Source organism: Cnephaeus nilssonii, assembly GCF_951640355.1.
Source record: "Cnephaeus nilssonii genome assembly, chromosome: 11".
In the NCBI taxonomy this organism is placed as follows: domain Eukaryota; kingdom Metazoa; phylum Chordata; class Mammalia; order Chiroptera; family Vespertilionidae; genus Cnephaeus; species Cnephaeus nilssonii.
The window spans coordinates 93,502,791-93,521,801 of NC_137082.1; the positions used below are offsets into that span (position 1 = coordinate 93,502,791).

Genomic DNA, 19,011 nt, shown 5'->3' on the forward strand with positions numbered 1-19,011 from the left:
GATGCTCTAACTGGTAGGTTAACTTGCTGCTGGGGTCTGGCATCCGGACTGAGCGAGATGGGCCAGGCTCGCCCTGGAGCCCTCCCGCAGTCCTTCCCCAGCCTGATGGCGCACTGGTGGGGTCCCTCAGCCTGGCCTGCACCCTCTGGCAATCCGGCACCCCTCGGGGGATGTTGGAGAGCTGGTTTCAGCCCGATCCCACAGGCCACTCCCCTTGGGAGGGAGCCAGACACAGAGCTCATGGCGGGCGAGGGCGAGCGCTGCTGCAGCAGTGCAGGCCTCTCCTGACCAGGTCTGATTGGGCGTGAGCCCGGGGCAGGCACAGTGGGGCCGGGATGAGCGGGAGCGGCAGGTAGGAGCTGCAGGTGGCGCTGAACTGCAGGTTTCGGCCCAATCCTGCAGGCCACCCAGAGGGACCTCACCCGTGCACAAATTCGTGCACCGGGCCTCTAGTCTATTGAATAATAATAATCCTATCTAATAATAGAGTAACCTGTAAATTACCATCACTCCGCTACGCCCACGATTGGGCGGCGGGAGGCTGGGGGGCGGGACTCTGGGTGGCCTATCCGGCCATTGAGAGGCACGGATCTGCTGCCACTGAGGGGGGCTACCCTGCTGTTGAGAGGCGCAGGGGGCGGGGCTCCCACCCCCTGTGCCTCTCAACGGCCAGATCCGCGGCCGATGAGGGGGCCTGCTGTGGACACCCAGCTGCGCCTCTCAACAGCAGGGTAGCAAGGTGTCCGCGGCAGCCCCCCTCAGCGGCCGCGGATCTGGCCGTTGAGAGGCACAGGGGGTGGGAGCCCCGCCCCCTGCGCCTCTCAACAGCAGGGTAGCCCCCCTCAGTGGCCGCGGACCATCAAAAGTGGGGGAGCTGGGGCCGCCCACCCCGCCCCCGTTGCCTCCGCGGCAGGAGTGGGAGATGGTGCTGTCGGAGTTGGCGGTTTGCCTCAACTGCGCCAAGTACAAGAACTGCGTGAAGGCGGCCGCTGCCTGCAGGGCTTCGTGGGCCGGGAGATGCTGGCCTTCCACCGCGGCCTGCTCGCCTGTGCCCCCGGCCTGGGCCCGGGCGCCACTTGCCGCGGCGGCTCCAGGTGCAGCCCGTGCAGCCGCCAGTTCCAACCTCAGTGCCAGGTGTGCGCAGAGTGGAAACGGGAGATCCTGAAACGTCACACCAACAGAAACGGAGACGTCCACTGGGGCAACTGCCGTCCGGGCCGCTGGCCCGCGGACGCCTGGGAGGTGGCCAAGGCCTTCATGCCCCGCGGACTGGCGGACAAAGCAGGACCCGAGGAATGTGATGCAGTGGCTCTTTTAAACCTCATCAACGCCTGCGATCACTTCCTGGTTGATCGAAAGAAAGTCCCAGAGGTGATTAAGTGTCGTAACGATATCATGCACTCTTCAGAGAGGAAGGTATCTTCTATGTGGCTTCGAGATTTCCAGATAAAGATTTAACATTTTCTGAATAATTCCGTAATATCCCAGAGATTGTGGAGGCGTACTCCAGAATAGAAGAGCTGTTGACATCGGACTGGGCCGTCCTCATCCACGAGGAAGATCATCGAGATGGGTGTGACTATGAAACAGGCATTTACCTGCGTGAGAGCCACGTCCATGAAATCGAAATGGAATTTCTAAAGGAAAAACTTCAAGAGATTTATCTTCAAGCGAAAGAACAAGAGGTGTTGCCAGAAGAGATCCTAACTCTGCTGGAAGCGGTGAGAGAATTTCTAAGAAACGATGAGGATCTTAGGAACGGTCCTTCAGAGGATCTGCAGAAGCTGGACAGCCTGTGTCTACAGCATCAAAAACTGGATTCAAAGGAGCCTGGGGTCCAGGCGGCCGCAGGGGAGGCCTGAGATTCACAGATTCATTCATACCTCCTCTATTCCTCGTACCCAAGATGTCTTCCACCTCTGACTGTGTCCTGTGTGTTTCCTGAACTGTGGCGCCGCTGTCCCATTCCAGCTGTGGTGCTTAGCTGGCCATGTTGCCTCTGAACCTTCAGGGACAGAATTGCCACGGTCCCCGCTGCCCAGGGCCTAGCCGCCTGGAGGAGTGGCCCAAGTGAAGCTGAGCTCTTGCTTCCTCGGCTGCCCATCAAGGATGTGATCTGGCCCTGGCCGGTGTGGCTCAGTGGATAGAGCGTCAGCCTGCAGACCAACGGGTCCGGATTTGATTCTGGTCAAGGGCATGTACCTTGATTGCAGGCTCCTCCCCGGCCCGGGCCCTGGTCAGGACTCGAGCAGAAGGCAACCAATCGATGTGTCTCTCTCACCTCGACGTTGCTCTCTGTCTCTCCCTTTCCCTTCCACTCTCCCTAAAACAAAAATCAATGGAAAAATAACCTTGGGTGAGGATTAACAAACAAATTTTTTTTTAAAAAGGAAAAAATTTAAAAATGGATGTGATCTGTAGAGAAGGGGCAAGGATGGGGGCGGGTGTTCAACGTAAATATTTTTACATTAAAAGACACAATGTAATTTTATAAAACCTAAAAAAAAAAAAAAAAAAAAGTGGTGGAGCTGGGTGCCTGTCTGCTCTGGCACCAGGCCTTTCAGAAGCCTCCGCCGAGCCGGAGGCTTCTGAAAGGCCTGGTGCACCAGCGGACAGGCACCCAGCTCCCCCATGATCAAAAGCGAAAGCGTGTAGGGGACCCTACATGTGCATGATTCAATCATGCACTGGGCCTCTAGTAATAAAATAGAGTATCATAATCTCGGCCGGCATGGCTCAGTGATTGAGCGACGACCTCTGAACCAGGAGGTCAGGGTTTGATTCCCGGTCAGGGCACATGCCCAGGTTGCAGGCTTGATCCCCGGTGTGGGGTGTGCAGGAGGCAGCCGATCCATGATTCTCATCATTGATGTTTCTCTCTCTCTCTCTCTCTCTCCCCATCTCCCTTCCTCTCTGAAATTAATAAAAATATATTTTAAGAAAATAAAAATAATATAGGGTAAAATAACCTTTGGACTGGACCTAGGACAACATTGTATCCCAAAGAACTGTTTGCAAACATCACAGGAAAGCAGTTATTCTGACTGAAAATTAAAAACTGTGCTCAGAAGTAACATTGCTGTTGCTATCTGACCAGGGGACATGCCCTCCTCCCATGGAGGTCACTGCCCCCTTCCTTCCCCAGAAACACCCGTTGCCGTTGTCTCCTCACCGGAGCACTGTTTGGGCTTCTACCTGAACCGGTGACTCCCCAATCGCTCTTCTCCTTTGTTGTCCTCCCTCCGAAGGCCCCTCTGTTTAGGCGGACAGCTGAGTGCACGGTTCCCGCAGGCATCACCCCGCATTCACAGAAGTCCCCGTGAGGAAGGTGTCTCTGACGCCAGAGCAGGTACTGTGGAGCCTGCTGCTCGGTGGGACTTCCTGCCACGAGGGAGGTCCTACAGCATGTCCAGTGCCATCGTCACGAGCCTCACGTGCCTGCTGAGCTCTTGAAATCTGCCTACAGGTTTGAATTTCTCATTTTACCTCATTGTAATTAGTTTGTTTTAAATAGCCACACGTGGACAGTGCTGTTCTAGAACAAAGCAATTCCCCTAGTGTCCCCAAGCACGTCCTGCTCTATTCTAAGAAATGTTGGGCAGACGTGAAATCGCTGGAAACGGTATTTCCCCCAAGTCTTCTCCGAGCTCATGAGCAGGCAGCGTTGTAGCTTTGCGGACGGAGCGTGTTCAAGTCACCGTCATCCCTGTCCACCAGGACGAGTCGTCGCGGAGTGGACGCTCTGGGCGGACAGAAATGGCTTTGCCTTACCAGTCCCACGCCTGGCTGACCAACGGACACAGGACCAGGGCGGACGGACCTCACACCACAATGCACTTCATCCGATGCCCTGTGCCTGCTGCAGCCTGGGTCCGCCTGGATTCTCTCGTCTGCTTGTTCCCAGACCCTCGGGAGCCCACCGTGCTCTCCCTGCTCCTCTCCCACCTCCCAACTCTCCCCTGAACACGGCTCCCTCCCCATCGACCGCCGTGCCTGATGCTGTGTCCGCTATGACTTAAGCCTGAAGCACCCAGCATGCACTTTGTCCCCGGTGCCGTGTGCCTTCGGAGTGCTTGGGGAGGCACTGAAGCCTCTCACCTTTACCCAGAGGAGGACTTTATGGACTGAGACTGGGAAGGGCTTTGAGTCATTGCTGCCTGGAATGCTGAAAAGTAGGTCAGATGTCATCAGGCAAATCCAGATCAATTGGTGAGGTGGGGGAATTAACCCACTTATATATTAACACGTGAGGCCCAGTGCACAAATTTGTGCACAGGTGGAGTCTGGCCAGCCTGTATCAGGGGCTGGGCATGTCCGGAGGAGGAGATGGCAGGAGGGTTGGCTGCCTGGCTCCACCCCCTATTGGGGTGGGGGGGTGATCAGGGGCGGGGCTGGCCAGGGGGAGGGGCTGCAGGCCCATCAGGGTGGTGGGGGCCCATTGGGGGCTGTGGCTGGCTGGGGGGAGGGGCCGGGAGGTTGGCCCCATTCACTGGCCACAGTGGGCGTCATAGAGGCAGCCGGGCAGGTCTTTATGGTTGCTATGGACGCTGGCTTTTATCTAGAGATTTGTCGTTCACTCCACACCATCACAGCTGTGAGGCCATGGGGCTTTCTCATAAAAGCTGAATACACTTTTTGGGTCATTTGTGCCATTGCACTCCGTTTATTAATAACTAAGTGAATTGGTGTATTTTTGGATGTTGTTTTTATCTAGACTTAATTCTGTGCCTCCCACCAATGAGTGGTTTTGCTGGGTCCCCACACAGAAAGCTTAGAAAGGTCTGTGTGTGTGGTTTCCTGGCTGCAAGCAGCCAGCACCGGCCTGGCTAACTCCAGCCCACAGGGGAGGCACCGCACGGGATCAGGGAAACGGCTGGGAATCTGGCCTGGCCAGGGCAGGCCTGGGCGCCGTGAGGGGAGCAGCAGCTAGTCTCGTTTTCCTAGGGGGCTACGCTGGAAAAGGTAAGTTGCCATTATTTGTCTATTTTTGCACTGATTTCAGAGACAGGGAGAGAAACATCAATGATGAGAATCATGGATCAGCTGCCTCCTGCACACCCCACGCTGGGGATCGAGCCTGCAACCCAGGCATGTGCCCTGACCTGACCAGGAATTGAACCATGACCTCCTGGTTCATAGGTTGATGCTCAACCGCCGAGCCACACGGCCGCTAGTTGCAATGACTTGTTCTCCTGTCCTTTGTCTTCCTTCAGAAGAGGCAGAGGGGGCGGGGGGCAGCTGCACCACACACTCTGCCCCATGGAGCACCATTTCCAGAGCGGGGCAGGGCCGTGGGCGGCCGCCGTCACTAAAATGCCCGTCACGGCCTTTGTTGTTTCCGATCAAGCCCTTCTGTAATGGCTTTTCCCAGAAGGCACCGGTCCCCGTTAGCCCTTAGCTCTATGCATCATCACTACAGCCCGCTTCTCCCTCCATCACCATCGGCGAGCAGTGTGCCTGGCAGCCTCACACCCCTTCCCTGGAAAGCCTGTCCTGCCCGCGCCCTTTAGAGCGCGTCCCAGACTGGCAGGCCTCTGCCTCGCCGCCTGGCCGCCCGCCTCACCGCGCAGGTGAGGGGCAGAACACACCACCGAGTGGGGCCACTTGGCATGGACATCATTTTGGCTGAAGAGAACCCAGGCCTCGCAGACTCAGAGTGCTTCCCCTCCCCCTTAACCTCTGAGCTCAGATGGAGGCCTCTCCCAGGAAAGCGCTTCTGCTAGAGGCAGCTTCCTAGAGCAGAGGCGCCTGCGCGGCCTGGCACCATCGCTCACCACCGTAAGCATCTGCTCGCCCATCTTCCTGAGAACGACCTCCCTCCCGCTGAAGCCCAGGCCCCGACCCCTATCTGGCTCCGGTGGCAGGTGAGCCTGTGAGCCCGTATCTGCACGGGCTCCGGGATGTGCAATGTGCTCTTCTCTTGTTGGTCAATTTAATCAGCCCCAGAACCGGGAAGGGAAGGGAGTTTCCTGCCCCTGTAAGCTCCAACCACTCCCTGCGACACCCCCCGCCCCCCGCCCCCAGCCGTGCCAGCTGTCAGCTCCCCTCTGGGGCGAAGGCTGGCTCCCACCGCTCTCACCTGCAGATCCCCCCGTGGAGCTGATCTGAGTCCCCGGGCCACTCTCCCCCTTCCGGACCCACCACCAGCACTCCCAGATGCCCCACCGGTCCTCGTGCTCCGACGGGCCACGCCATTCTGACAGCCAGTGTGCACTGTGCTCTCAGAACACAGCACCTTCAGCTGTTAGATGGGCTGCCACGCGGTGCATGAATCACTTAACAAAGCCAATTGCATCTCCAAACGTGCTTGGGTGAGTCTGGCTCTAACACTGTGGTACATGTAAGAAAAAGGGGGCTCTGTGCCAGGAGCTGGATCTGCTGTGCTTTGTGTGGAGGCTGTTTGCTGGGCACTGTTTTCTGTTACGTTTTACTGGGGCAGTTTTCAGGTTGGAGCTGAAACTCTTTGAAAGGCCCGAGAGGGAGGGCTGCTTAGCAGCTGGGACTTGAGGCCAGAGGGGATAGAAGGCCTTTCGAGTGAGAGATTAAGAGGCTAGATGAGGCGTCTCCAATCAGGGAGCTGATAGAATTCACCACAAAAGGACTGCAATGTATGCATTGGGGTAAGGAAGGAACGACACAAAATGATTTAAATTTTTTGGATAATGAGCCCGATCAGCATGGTTGAGTGGTTGAGCACCAACTTCTGGTCATATGTACCTGGTCAGGGCTCATGCCCACGTTGTGGGCTCGAATCCCAGTGTGGGGCGTGTAGGAGGCAGCCAATCAGTGATTCTTTCTCATCGATGTTTCTCTCTCTCTCTCTCTCCTTCCTCCCTGAAATCAATAAAAATATATTTTTAAGAAACGTCCTTACAGCCCAGCCAGGGTGCTCCGTGGCTGAGTGCTGACAATGCACCAAGAGGTCACTGTTTGGATTCCGGTTGGGGCATGATGTTTCTCTCTCCCTTTCCTCTTTCTCTAAAAAAAAAAAAAAAAAAGCAATAACCATTTTTTTGAAAGAACGTCCTTACAAACGGTCCTGGGGGGCTGCAGCCCGGGGCCAGAGAGCCGCCGGCTGTGGCGGGTGCTACTTCATGTGGTGTGAATGCCAAACACAGAAACGTCACACGCGAGCACGGACTAGGAACACGCTGGGCGAGAGCTTCTTTACAATGCCTACGTGAGCTGTGTGTCCGGCTGCTTGTATGCCGCCTAAAGGACAAAGACGCGAGAGTTCGAGGCGTTATGCTGCATGAAGTTTACTGATACATTACGCGTGGTGGCACACTCCACCTGGAACGTCGACTCAGACAGCCTGGTTTTCAGCATCTGTGAGGAATGATGTCAGGAGTGAATGTTTAAGGTCAATCAGGACTCTGAACATCTGACACGAGAAGGCGCACCCCCGTCACTGAGCTCTTCCCAATCCGTTTCCTGTGCATCTGCACTCACTAGCCTCGCATTCCATGTGAAAACACTGCCTTTCCGTAGAATCGGACAATCCCACTGAATGTCTGAAAACGGGGTGAATAAGAATGCACCCCGCCGCCTTGGGCTGTTTAGGAAGGGTAACTCTCTCCTTACACACAGGAACTGCAGCTCCGACCCTGAGGGAGCCCAGCTTTTGTCCATCAGGTGCTGAGCCTGAGACCACCGCAGGCTGTCGCTGAGCTCGTGGTGTGCGGGTGTGACCCTGTAACAGGCACCCTCACCTCCCTGCGTCCGTGCCGCCTCCTGGGTAACCCTTCCCCACGTGGCAGCCAGCGGGCCTATCCCTGTGCGGGCTCCTCCTGCCATCCACACCTCCTTGCTGGGTGTGGGACCCTGACCTGTGGTGCCTCGAAGCTCCCGTTTCCCCGGGACCCGCCATCTCCCGGGGCCCTCCGTCTGTGGCCCTCTGCAGGCTGGCTCCCTCAGCCTCAGGCGGCAGCTGATGGGCCTGACTGGGAGCCTGGATGGGGCCTTGTTCCTCCAACTGCTCAGCCCTCGGCACCGGCTCCCCTTTCACGCTGCTCTTTACTACGCCCGTGGGGCGAGGGCTCGCAGTGGCATTTTAAGTGACAGATAAAACCCGCATCTACGTGTAGGTCCACCCTGTCCTCTGCTGTGACTATCCTCTCGGAGGGAACAACTCTGACCACGCTGGCTGGGCATTCCCTCACACCTCCCAGCCCTGCCTGGCTCTCCAGCTGCTCCGAGCTGGTCCCCACCCTGAAACACGCCCACTGGTAGAGTCCCAGCGAAGGCTGTCCTTTGAAAAACCATCCATGCCCGCCTGGAGCGCCTTCCACGGGAGCTACACACACCGACAGGCGCTCAGAGCGAGGGCCTGGGGCCGTGCCCGGCCCTGACGCTCGGTGGGCCGTGGGGTGCCGTGCACTGCTGTGCCCCATCGGGGGAGACAATCTCATCGAGTCAGACAATCTCCAACTCTCGGCACATCTCAATTCAATTCCTTTTTTAAGGCTTCTCAGTCTCCAGGTCGACCACGGAGAATGCTGAGACCAAGTGTGTGCAGCCCGCCGTGGGGGTTACCTGCGCGTTAGGGCTCTGCTCTGCGGACATTGGCAGTAGTCAGGGTAATCTCTCCGGCAATGCCGTAACTTCCAAAGGGGGTACGCTTGTCCCCCGATCCTGAACACTTTTTGGCTACGTCTTCTACCGGGATAGCGAGAGAGAGGAAAACGGGGCTCTGCGGCCGGGGCCCTTCTTGCCCACTGGAAGGCGGACTGGCACTCGGGCCGTGCCGGGGGAGTTTCTGGAATTTCTGGTCTGCAGGAACGGCAATGGGCACTTGGACGGCCGCGTATCTCTTCAGGGTATCTGACTGGGACACGACCGCGTGCCCGGGAAGCGGCTTCCAGTCCTGCGCTTCCGGGACATTGGCGCCCACCAGGATAAAGGGCGGGGCCCCGGCCTTGTTGCTGTCGTCCATCATCACGTACGCTGGAGAAGTGACTTGCGGTGGGCTCTGCAGATCCTTAGCATTGGGCAAATAGAGGGTGGCCTGGGGGAAGGGCGCGGGCGCAGGTGGCGGTGACGGGCGGCTGGGCTGATTCATATCGGTCAGACAGTAAAGGGTCCACGTGTTAGAATATGGTGGTGGCTGTCCTGCTTCGCTTGTTGCTATCGCTATAAAACAAAAACGTGCAGGCGTTAAGGTCTGGTCTCTGTATCAGGCGCTATGCACAGAACTATCTGTAAACGTTTACGGAGAGAGGAACAGCTGTAGTAGCGTGTGCCATAAGGCATGCTAGAGAGAGGGCTCCGTAAATTGTGTCTGGCAGCGTGAAGGGAGTCTCCACGGCGGGAGGCGGAGCAGGGCTGCGAGGGCGCGGGGCACCCGCTGTGGGGAAAGCGGCTCCTTCCACGTGGCTGTTTCCGGGGCTTCAGCTGCAGACGTGGCTGCCTCAGGGCCCTCGAGGGGAAATGGGACCGAGAGGATCCACGGGACAGCGCGTTAAGCCACTGAGAAAAGAGGCCTGCATCTGCACAGTAATTTTTTCTTGACTAAAAAAATCTGAGCTAGCGTGGCTCAGTGGTTGCACATCAACCTATGAACCTGGAGGTCACGGTTCAATTCCCAGTGAGGGCACATGCCAGGGTTGGGGCTCGATCCCCAGTGTGGGGTGTGCAGGAGGCAGCCGATCCATGGTTCTCTCTCATCACAGGCACCGTCTCTCCCATTAACTTGTCACTACACACCCTACGATTCAGACCCCGGGGGCACCCCTTTTAAGCATGGCTTGAACCCACAGGTCCTCAGTGGCTTAAGGCTGGGCTGGTTGGTCCCACAGGGTTCTTTAAGGAAAGAGAGTCTGGGTGTGCTGTCCACCTGCTTCTGCCAAGGAATCGCTAATGGGGTCCACTCGCCGACGGCAGGCCGTGCTGAGTCCTGGGAGCTGGGGCGGAGGGAGCTCCAGGGGAGTGCTGCCCGGCCCAGGTGTGCGAGCTCGCCTGCGGGCACTGGCCTTGTGTCCCTGGTGTGGCTTCTCTTCCCCAGAGAAGAAGCCACCACCACTGTGCACAGGGTCACGCTGGTGTCTCCCACAGCTCCCAACACTTGGCCATTTCTCGGAGCTCCTTTAAAACATGCGTCAGCCACGTCTTCGGTGCTTTGTTCAGGAGTCCTTGGCGCTCACGGGGAGCGCCCAGCGCCGAGAGCAGAGGCTCGGGGTGGAGTGCTGCTGGCACCCAGGTGCGCCGCCCCCGACGGCCACTCGCGCTCTGGCCGCTGCGGAGTCCCTGTCACGCTGCCAGACAGAATTTGACCTCTAAACACCTGCTTTGTAAACGATCATTGGCTCTGGTAAGAGTCAACGTTGAGAGTCTGCAGGAGGCACGGAGAGGCTGGCTCCTGCCCGTCCCGGCCAGCCCACAGGGAGACAGGCCCTGACCGTGTGCGGACGGGCAGGAGGGGGCAGGCCCAATGCCACCGTCAGAGACTGGAGGCCAGGCGTGTCTGTGTCCAGGGAGCAGTGGCTCCCGCCGGCGGAGGCAGGTGTGGGCTCTGAGGACGCCGTGAAGGGCGCTGTGCCCACAGCTCAGTGCCACCTGTCCTCCAGCTGCTGCGCCTCCCGCTCCCCTGGGGACAGAGCCTGACCTGACCTGTCGTCCCTCCACGGCAGGGAGAACCAGGGCTCGGTCCATCCCCAAACCTGGCTGCAGAGTCTCAGACGCGGGCGAGAGCAGAGGCGAACACACCACCATGTCTTCACGTGCAATGCCACAGCCCAGGGAAGCGCACGGCTGCCGTGGGACCTTACCCTCCGAGCGCGAGGTCAGGTGCCCCCGCGTGCAGATGGGCAGGGGGGCGCGGCCACAGGGCCATCCATGGGCACTGCCCACAGGCTCCGGTCCACTCCAGTCTGAGGCCACGCAGTGCTGAGGACCACGCTCAGGCCTCCGAAGAGTAACGTCTCCACAACAGCAGTGCCTTTCCGTGGGCGTGGCATTTTAAAATGAAGTCTGACCGATGTGCAGAGGCCCTTCCTGGACGGTTACCGGAAACACGACGCCGCCTGAACCTACTCGACGCCATGGCCAGCGTGAGGTCTATGCGAGGTCTTACCTGGCTCCATCAAACCTGGTGCAGGTGCAGCTTCCCCTTCGGGCTCGGCCTCTGGTCCAGTGAGACCCTCTGGAGCGGGACTGGGGGTGCCACCGGGTGACGTTACTGAGGCACCTGAGCGCACGGCTTCGGCAGCTTCCCCAGAGCCCACAGGCCTGACCTCTGCCTCCTCTGCCTCCGGGGGGGCGGAGTCTGCCTCTGCGGGGGCCGGGTCTGCCTCTGGGAGGGCGGAGTCTTCCTCCTGCCAGGCTTGGGCAGCTTCCCCAGAGCCCACAGGCCTGACCTCTGCCTCAGGGGGGGCCGGGTCTGCCTCCGGGGGGGCGGAGTCTTCCTCCTGCCAGGCTTTGGCAGCTTCCCCAGAGCCCACAGGCCTGACCTCGGCCTCCTCTGCCTCAGGGGGGGCCAAGTCTGCCTCCGGGGGCGCCGAGTCCTCCTCCTGCCCGGGGACTAGCGCAATGATCTCCACTTCAAGATGCAGAGATCTCTGAGAGCCTGTGGCCTGGGCGGAGCCCTCTGGGTTCAGGGACTGTGCAAGCAGGCCTTTCAGAGAGGTGTCGGAGATCAGAATGGTGGCTTCTGCCTCCACCTGGACTGAGGGGCCGTGTGCATCCTCCAACGGGGCAGGCTCTGCAGAACCCGCGGCTGTCTCAGACCCGCCCGAGACTCTCTTGTTTACAAGAACGGCACTATCTGTTGGTGACTGCTCAATCTCTTTAACACTAACAATGTGATCGGAAAAAGCGGTAACTACTTGTTCTGATGTTTGCTCCATATGAGTGACTGCTTCAATCACAGGCTTGTCGTTAAAGATAGATGTGATATGAGGGATGGCCGTCCCCCCAGTGCCAGCCTGCCAGGACACCCGAGGAGCTTGATCAAAGGCAGGAAGGTCTTGTTCATCCTGCAAGGGGGGTGAGGGAGCCGTTGCTGGTTCAGCCTGATGGTCGGTAGGTTTAGACCCCAGAGCTACACGGACAGAGGAGTGGCTGGCCAACTGCACTGCTACCCCCTCTCCAGAATGTGCAACAGAAGCGGTCACCACCGTGTCTTCAGCAACCTCTGAACTCAGCACCTCGTTGGCAAAAACCGGCAAACTCGTTGCCACATCCACCATTAAAACGTCAGACTGATCAGAATGAGTAGACAAAACGTTACCTAACATCTGAGCGGCAAACTGAGCTGGGTCGGCGGGAACATAGGCAAACTCTGGTGGGGCGTCGGCCGGGGCTGGTGACGAGGTGGGGGTAGACTTGGGGGTGCATGGTTTGGAAGGACGGACTGCCTTGCTCGTGTCCTCTGCCTCGGGCTGCTGCTCGGCGTACACCGACGGGAACTGCGTGGTCTTGTGGATGAACTGGGGTGCGGCGATGTGGTCCTCCTCCGTGTCGGTGGACTTCTCCACCCGGGTCGGCTCTTTGGGAACGGCAGCTGCTTCTCCTGGTTCTTTGATGAACTCTGGCTTCCTCTCTTCTGTCCTTTCTTCGCACCATTTCTCAACTGAAACAGCAGAAGGGGTTAGTGAGCATACATCCCCCAGACGACACACGTTAAAGCAGCAGCGACAGGCTCAACACTCACACGTCAATACCATCAACACGAGTCAGGGGAGCTTTGATCTGACGGCATCTGCGATTGAGTGGGGAAAGGAGCGTGACTGCCTGCTCTGCCCACTCACTCTCCCCCGGGCACCTCCTGAGAAGCGAGTGACACAGGCGGCTCACGACAAAACCACCAGCGGCCCGTCAGCTGGTCAGCACCGAAGCACGCCCTCTGCCTGGAAAGGCGGGAGCCGAAGCCTCCGTGGACCAGCTGCCGATCCAACTGCCACACGCAACAAGGGAGGGGGCAGGCTTCCCCGGCCGGTCACACCCAGCCTCCGCCGGTTTATGGAATGCCTCCATAGTAAGAAAGGCATTCCTCACGTTAAAGAAGCTGCGTATAAGGTTTAACTGAAGGAACTGGAAACCCGGGGCTACAGGATGTGTTTCTGTTAGGAAACAGCAGCTATTCCAACCTAAAACAGCAGCCTCTGCTGGTGAGCTGGGGTAATGCAGCCAGTCCTCCTGACCTGGACACAAAGGAGCACAAGAGATTTCTGGATCCCTGGTGTGGACGGGGACCCTCAGCATGAGGGAAATTCCAGGAACGTCAAGGCCGCTGATGACCTAGAAACTCCCACAGCTGCACAACTGTAAGGTGTTTCTGCTTGTCACCCACACGCCTGTGTGATCACGTGCGCTGTAACCACCTCCTTTTCCGGGAAAGCCTGTCCCTGACAGTAGAACGAAACCTCTAGGACCCATCTTCTCATTGCGTATTTGCTGAACTCGTTATCTTAAGCCTTAGGACAGCCAGAAAAGATGGCCAGTGACAGCTACTTTGTTTCCTAATTGTCTTCCAGCCCGGATGGCGGTTAAACCGCTGAGGTGTGTGTGAGGTGGGGCAGGCGGAGGGAGGTGGTTAAGCTTTTCTTTATAAAAAGAGACTGGTTATGCAGCTTCCCTATGTTTTCATGGAGCCGAGTCTTTTACTACAAAACCAGTTCTCCTCGCGTTCGCAGTCTTCCTCACGCCCGGCCGTGGAGCCTGCTGGAGGGTGTGGGTCCTAGCTCACACGGTTTTAAGTCTCACTGCACCAAATGGCTTGCAGTATACGTTTCCTACTTTTTCCTTTTTAAGATTGAGAACCTTCCAAAATGTCAGTCCTAGATTTAAAAAATAAACCTGATCCAATAATAAAAAATAAAGCATCAGTTTATTTAAACATAAAGTACGATTATTTAGAGAGAAAACATTTGTGGGCATCTTAAGTTTGAATGTGTGCTATTGCTGATGCAGTAACTTATAACTAATATTATTGTGCTATTACCACTTGTGGTACTTACATTTAATCTGATGAAATTGTCTAACCAGATCTTTTATATCCAGAGGAACGTTCCCTGAAGGAATAAATACAGAAAATCAGAAACAAAAAATTCCCAACTTCAATGCTTTTTTGCAGAAACAAATATATAATCCTATATAATAAAAGGCTAATATGCATATCGACTGAATGGCAGAATGGCCAGTCGCTATGACACGCACTGACCACCGGGGGCAGACGCTCAATGCAGGAGTGCTCCCATGGGGGGAGCCTCTCCCGCCTCTGTGGCAGTGCTAAGGATGAGTGACTGACGGCTTCATCAGTCGGCCATCGGTCGGGCATCCTGAGGGCTCCTGGACTGAGAGAGGGTACAGGCTGGGCCGAGGGATCCTCCAAGTGCACGAATTTCGTGCACCAGGCTTCTAGTCTACGATATATCCGTCATATTAATAAATTTATTCCTCAATTTAAAGAAACTGTGTATAAAGTTTAACTCAATTAATTGGAAAACTAGCACTATAGGATGTTTTTATATTAGGAAATATCTATTCCAACCTAAAAATGGTAGCACCTGCCTTCTCTAAACACAATAAGTTCTTTGAAATAAAATGCTGCAAACTGGGTGATGTTGGGCGGATTGGTCTTGAGGACGGCTCTGCTAACTCCCTCGAGCAGCGTCTTGAGGCCATAAGGCACGACAAGTCTGGGCTTCGTAGAAAACATTTTGGCAGGATGTCTGTAATCTCAGCTAGAGCGAAGAGAAACAAAGTCGTTCAGTTTATTAGTGGTTCTTCAGATATTTCTTAGGAGTTAACTATAGTTCCTAAGTACAAATCTATCTCCATTAGGATTATTAGCATTAGTTCTAATCTCTCGGTATTTATTCTGGGAAAATGGGCTAATTCTTATGATAGTTTTTTTTAAATCAAGTTACCAATAGCTTTTCGGGCAGGTGAGCAATTTAGTGCTGCTGATAGAAACCCTGGGGGAAGCCCTGCCAGGAGCTCCAGGATGATATTAAACACAAAGAACAAAGAACAAAACAAAACAAAACAAATGAAGCCTGCTTCTGTAAAATTCAGTAAATATTTTGTGCAAGAAAATTTCAAGAACAAGATATTAAGCTCATTTCTCTGCATTCAAACATCCTTCCAAACCACACGGGCACCGGCTTTTCTGAACATTCATGGAAGATTACAAAGCAGGGTTTCGAGAGAGACTACCTGCCTTTTTGTAATCCTCATCTGAGGGTGTTTTATTTTAGAGGAAGAGAGGGAGGAAAGAGGATGGGGGGCGGGGGGGGAGAGAAACGATGTGAGAACCATCCGTCAGTTGCCCCCCAAACTCCTCCCAACTGGGGACTGAGATGGAATCTGCAGCCCAGGTATGTGACCTGGTTGGGAATCGAACCCGAAACTTTTGGTGTACGGGATGACACTCCACCCAACCGAGCCACCTGGCCAGGACAGGAACCCCACCCCCACCCCCGCATTGATCATCCCCGGCACATTGATCATATTTAAGTATACATTTTTTAGCTTTAAATTAAATTATTATTTTTAATCCTCACCTGAGGACATTTTTCCATTGCCTTTTTTTTTTTTTTTTTCCCAGAGAGTGGAGGAAAGGGAGGGAGAATCTTCAATGTGAGAGCGCCAGATGGACTGGCTGCCTCCCACACATGCCCCCGGGGTGCAGGGAGGGAGACCACCACAGCCCTGCGGTGCTTGGGCCTACCTTCACCAGCAGTACAGGCCAGGGCGCAACTTCACTTTTTACAACAGTCAGACGGGCTAAGCCACATGTGGAGCCACACCACCCACCAGCCGTGCGCCTCTCCTCTCTCCTCCCTCAACCTCTGCCCAGGTTTCCCCTCTCCCCCTCGCCCGCCTCTGGATTGTAAGTGGGGCCACGGGCGCTGCATCTGTAACCTGCCGTCAGAGCTGCCGTGGCCGACACCGAGGTGTCCGCGTGTACGTCCATTCTGTGTCATTCTAAAAGACATTTCAGGAGGCTTACAAATACACAGAAAGGACAGAATTAGCAAGGACATCCGTCCGGGTGAAAACAGGACGGAGCTACAGGTCAGGTTAGGGTGCCAGGACAAGGGTGTCAAGTCAGCCCAGCACCAGGCAGCCGTTCCAAACACAGCCCAGCGGGTCTTGGCGCAGGTTTCCTGAGATAAACAGCAAAGTCGGCGCTCAGGAGAACCCCAGCTATTCTGGACCCGGGGTCCTCGCGCCGAGGGGAGCCGTGTGTGACAGGTGAGCGCCCTCCACATCCCCCCAGGAAGTGACGAGTTGCAGGGGTTACGAGGCAGTTCAGCTGCAGCAACAACACAGGTGCTGACCTCTAACCAAAGCCTCCGACCTCAGAGCAAACGCTGGCTGTTTAGCAGCTCATTTCCTGGCCCCGTCGCCCCTGCCAGCTGCAGGTTTGATCCCGTCTGGGCGTGAGGGAGGCAACCAATCGATGCCTCTCTCTGGCTCTCTCTCTGCCTCTCTCAAGTCAATCAAAACGTATCCTCCGGTAAGGATTTTTTAAAGAAAAGCACATTTCATCTTCCCAAAGGTCAGGAAAAAAATGATTCTGGATTGGCCAAAGCCATCCCTTTGGGAATATGAGTAAGTGTATCGAGTCCCCTCATGAAAACTGACTACCAGACCTCCTTCAGCAGGAGCGTGGCTGAATGAAACAGCTTTGGAACCAGGAGTGCCGCCCTGGCCGGTGGACTGATTCCAGCCAGGGGCACAGGCCCGGGTTGCAGGTTTGATCCCCAGTAGGGGGCGTGCAGGAGATGTTCCTCTCTCTCTCCCTCTCCCGACCTCTCTGAAATCAATAAAAAATGTACTTTTAGCCGAAACCGGTTTGGCTCAGTGGATAGAGCGTCGGCCTGCGGACTGGAAGGTCCCAGGTTCGATTCCGGTCAGGGGCATGTGCATTGGTTGTGGGCACATCCCCGGTGGGGGGTGTGCAGGAGGCAGCTGGTCGATGTTTCTCTCTCATTGATGTTTCTAGCTCTCTATCCCTCTCCCTTCCTCTCTGTAAAAAATCAATAAAATATATTTTTTAAAAAGAAGAAAGAAAAAAAAATGTACTTTTAAAAAAGGAACCAGGAGAGTAGCTGTGGCGGGCCCACGGGCTGCGTGCTAGGGACAGAGGCCGTAATTACATGTGTGATACCCGTACATATATGCTTACTACATGTGCAGGTGGGTAGTTTTATAAAAAATATATTTGTGTTGATTTCAGAGCAGGAGAGGGGGGAGAGAGAGAAGCATCGATGATCGGCTGCCTCCTGCACGCCCCACACTGGGGTGGAGCCCCAGGCCCCGGACCTGCCCTCCTGGTTCCTAGTGATGCTCAGCCACTGAGCAGTGTCCATTCTGTGCAGGGACGCCCTTTGCACCCAGTGAGTCGCTTCAGGCTCAGGTGTGGGCCGGACCCCCGTGGGGGCCTCCAGGAGGCAGCCCATCCACGGTTCTCTCATCATGTTTCTGTCTCTCTCCCTCTCTGAAATCAATAAAAATGCATTTTCTAAAAGCTAACACAAGACCCTTTCTTTAAGCGGTTAGCAGCTGGTGCCTCCGACTGCTGGGCGAATGCCTAAGCCGGGATCTCACTGTTTCTCCGCCCGCGCCCCCGCCCCGGGGACCGGCAGGGCCCGGGAGTCCCCTCCGCCCGCCCCGGGGCTGCGGAGCCGGGAGCCGGGAGCTGGCCATCAGGGGCTCTCACCATGGACGTCTCCCTCCCTTCCTCGCTGAAATCAGTAAAAATGTGTAATTCTCTTAAGACCAGTCAAAACCTAACGTAGTTTCCTCCTCCCTTCCGCTCTAAAAATCGACGAGAAAATGCCCTTGGGTGAGGATTAAACAAAAACCCAACGCTTTTCACAGCCCCACACGCTGAGCACGCATGCTCGCCCGCCGCCCGGTGCCGCCCGGTGCCGCCCGGTGCCGCCCGGTGCCGCCCGGTGCCGCCCGGTGCCGCCCGGTGCCGCCCGGTGCCGCCCGAGGGGCCGAGGGGCGGCGAGGCCGGCAGCCCGGGAAACGGGCCCAGCGCGCACCACGCGCGCCCAACGGCCTCGGCCGGCGGTTCCCGCCGGGTCTGGGCTCGCCGGGCCGGCGGCTCGGGGGGCGGGCGCTGAGGGGGGCGGGCACCCCGGATCTGCAGGAACTGCTCAGGCGAGGGAGGCGGCCAGGCGCCCGCAGGTCCCCGCACGGTGCGGCCCTCCCCGCCGCCGGCCTCCCGCTCCGGCGCTGCAGCGGCCTCCCCGCCGCCGGAGGAACCGTCCACCGTCCCCACCGCGCGACGCGAGAGCCTAACCGCCGGGGCGCAGGGGGCCGCCCCACCTTCTCCTCGGCTGGGTTGGGGCGGCTTCCTCCGCGCCTCCTTGCGGGCGGCTCCTGGCCGACGCTGCGCCCGGCGGCCTTTTATACCCCCAGCGACGTCAGGGCCTGCGTCACAAAGCCCCGCCCTCGCGCTGGGGACGCCCGCGGGGGAGGCGGGGCCTCGGCGGCGCCAGCCAATGGGCAGCCGGAAGGGACAAAGGCTGGAATCCCGCGGGCCGGGGAGGCGGGTGCCGGCGCCCGCGACAGTCTCTGAGCGACAGTCTCTGAGCGTTGGGTCTCGACCTGCACTGAGCGCCGGTTTGGGAGGAAGGAGAAGCGCACGCGAGGCGCTCCTGGCTCGCGCCACCACCTCCCCTCTTACACCCCCTGCCCTGGGCCACTCTCGCGTGCACACAGCCAACCCGCAGACAGCGGGTCAGGAGGCGGCACCGCACTTTCCCTCTGCGGACACTGGCCGTGGAGAGAGGCTGGGCGTCCATCCTGAGGCTTCCCGTTCCTCTGTGATACCTGGGCCCCATGACCCTCCCCAAGCCACACCTCCCCAGCAGCAGGCTGCAGGTCAGGGAGCGCTTGTGGCAGCAGCTCAGTTTTACCAACTAAAGCAGCATCGACCCATTTAAATGCTCTCTCACCCTTTCAGGCTCACATGTGTGCCGGGCGTTCAGTAACGCCACGGTCACGTGTCCCAGGTGCTAAGCGGCCTCCGCAACCCATACTCAAATGTTT

At 57.1% G+C, this 19,011-nt stretch overlaps 1 protein-coding gene and 1 pseudogene across 8 annotated transcripts; one reads left to right on the forward strand and one right to left on the reverse strand.

Moving 5' to 3' along the window:
* The first annotated feature begins 841 nt into the window (after positions 1 to 841).
* LOC307107185 (uncharacterized protein CXorf38-like) lies at positions 842 to 2,318 on the forward strand (annotated as a pseudogene). Its single transcript has one exon. The product of its transcript is annotated as an uncharacterized protein CXorf38-like (transcript).
* Positions 2,319 to 7,178: 4,860 nt separating this feature from the next.
* On the reverse strand, positions 7,179 to 18,335 carry CABYR (calcium binding tyrosine phosphorylation regulated). 7 transcript variants are annotated; one of them, XM_079783796.1, is made up of 6 exons: positions 18,286 to 18,335; positions 14,509 to 14,681; positions 13,956 to 14,009; positions 11,072 to 12,568; positions 8,536 to 9,132; positions 7,248 to 7,329 (listed from the first exon to the last, which is right to left on the reverse strand). In XM_079783796.1, exons 2-5 carry the CDS (start codon positions 14,654 to 14,656, stop codon positions 8,543 to 8,545), a joined length of 2,289 nt encoding a protein of 762 aa, XP_079639922.1. In that variant the 5' UTR covers positions 14,657 to 14,681; positions 18,286 to 18,335; the 3' UTR covers positions 7,248 to 7,329; positions 8,536 to 8,542. The 7 variants fall into 7 exon arrangements, with proteins under 7 accessions (XP_079639918.1, XP_079639921.1, XP_079639920.1 ...); XM_079783792.1 differs by having other exon boundaries at positions 7,179 to 9,132; XM_079783795.1 differs by having other exon boundaries at positions 7,179 to 9,132; positions 18,260 to 18,318.
* Between the last annotated feature and the right edge of the window lie 676 nt (positions 18,336 to 19,011).

Bases quoted from the DNA above. Each gene is read 5' to 3' on its own strand.
- CABYR (XM_079783792.1), bottom strand. From the start codon at position 14,656: ATGTTTTCTACGAAGCCCAGACTTGTCGTGCCTTATGGCCTCAAGACG. The intron at 14,010-14,508 runs GCAGGTGCTACC...TTATTCCTTCAG, and splicing joins ACTTATTGTGTTTAGAGAAG to GGAACGTTCCTCTGGATATA. The intron at 12,569-13,955 runs GTAAGTACCACA...CTGCTGTTTCAG, and splicing joins ACAATTTCATCAGATTAAAT to TTGAGAAATGGTGCGAAGAA.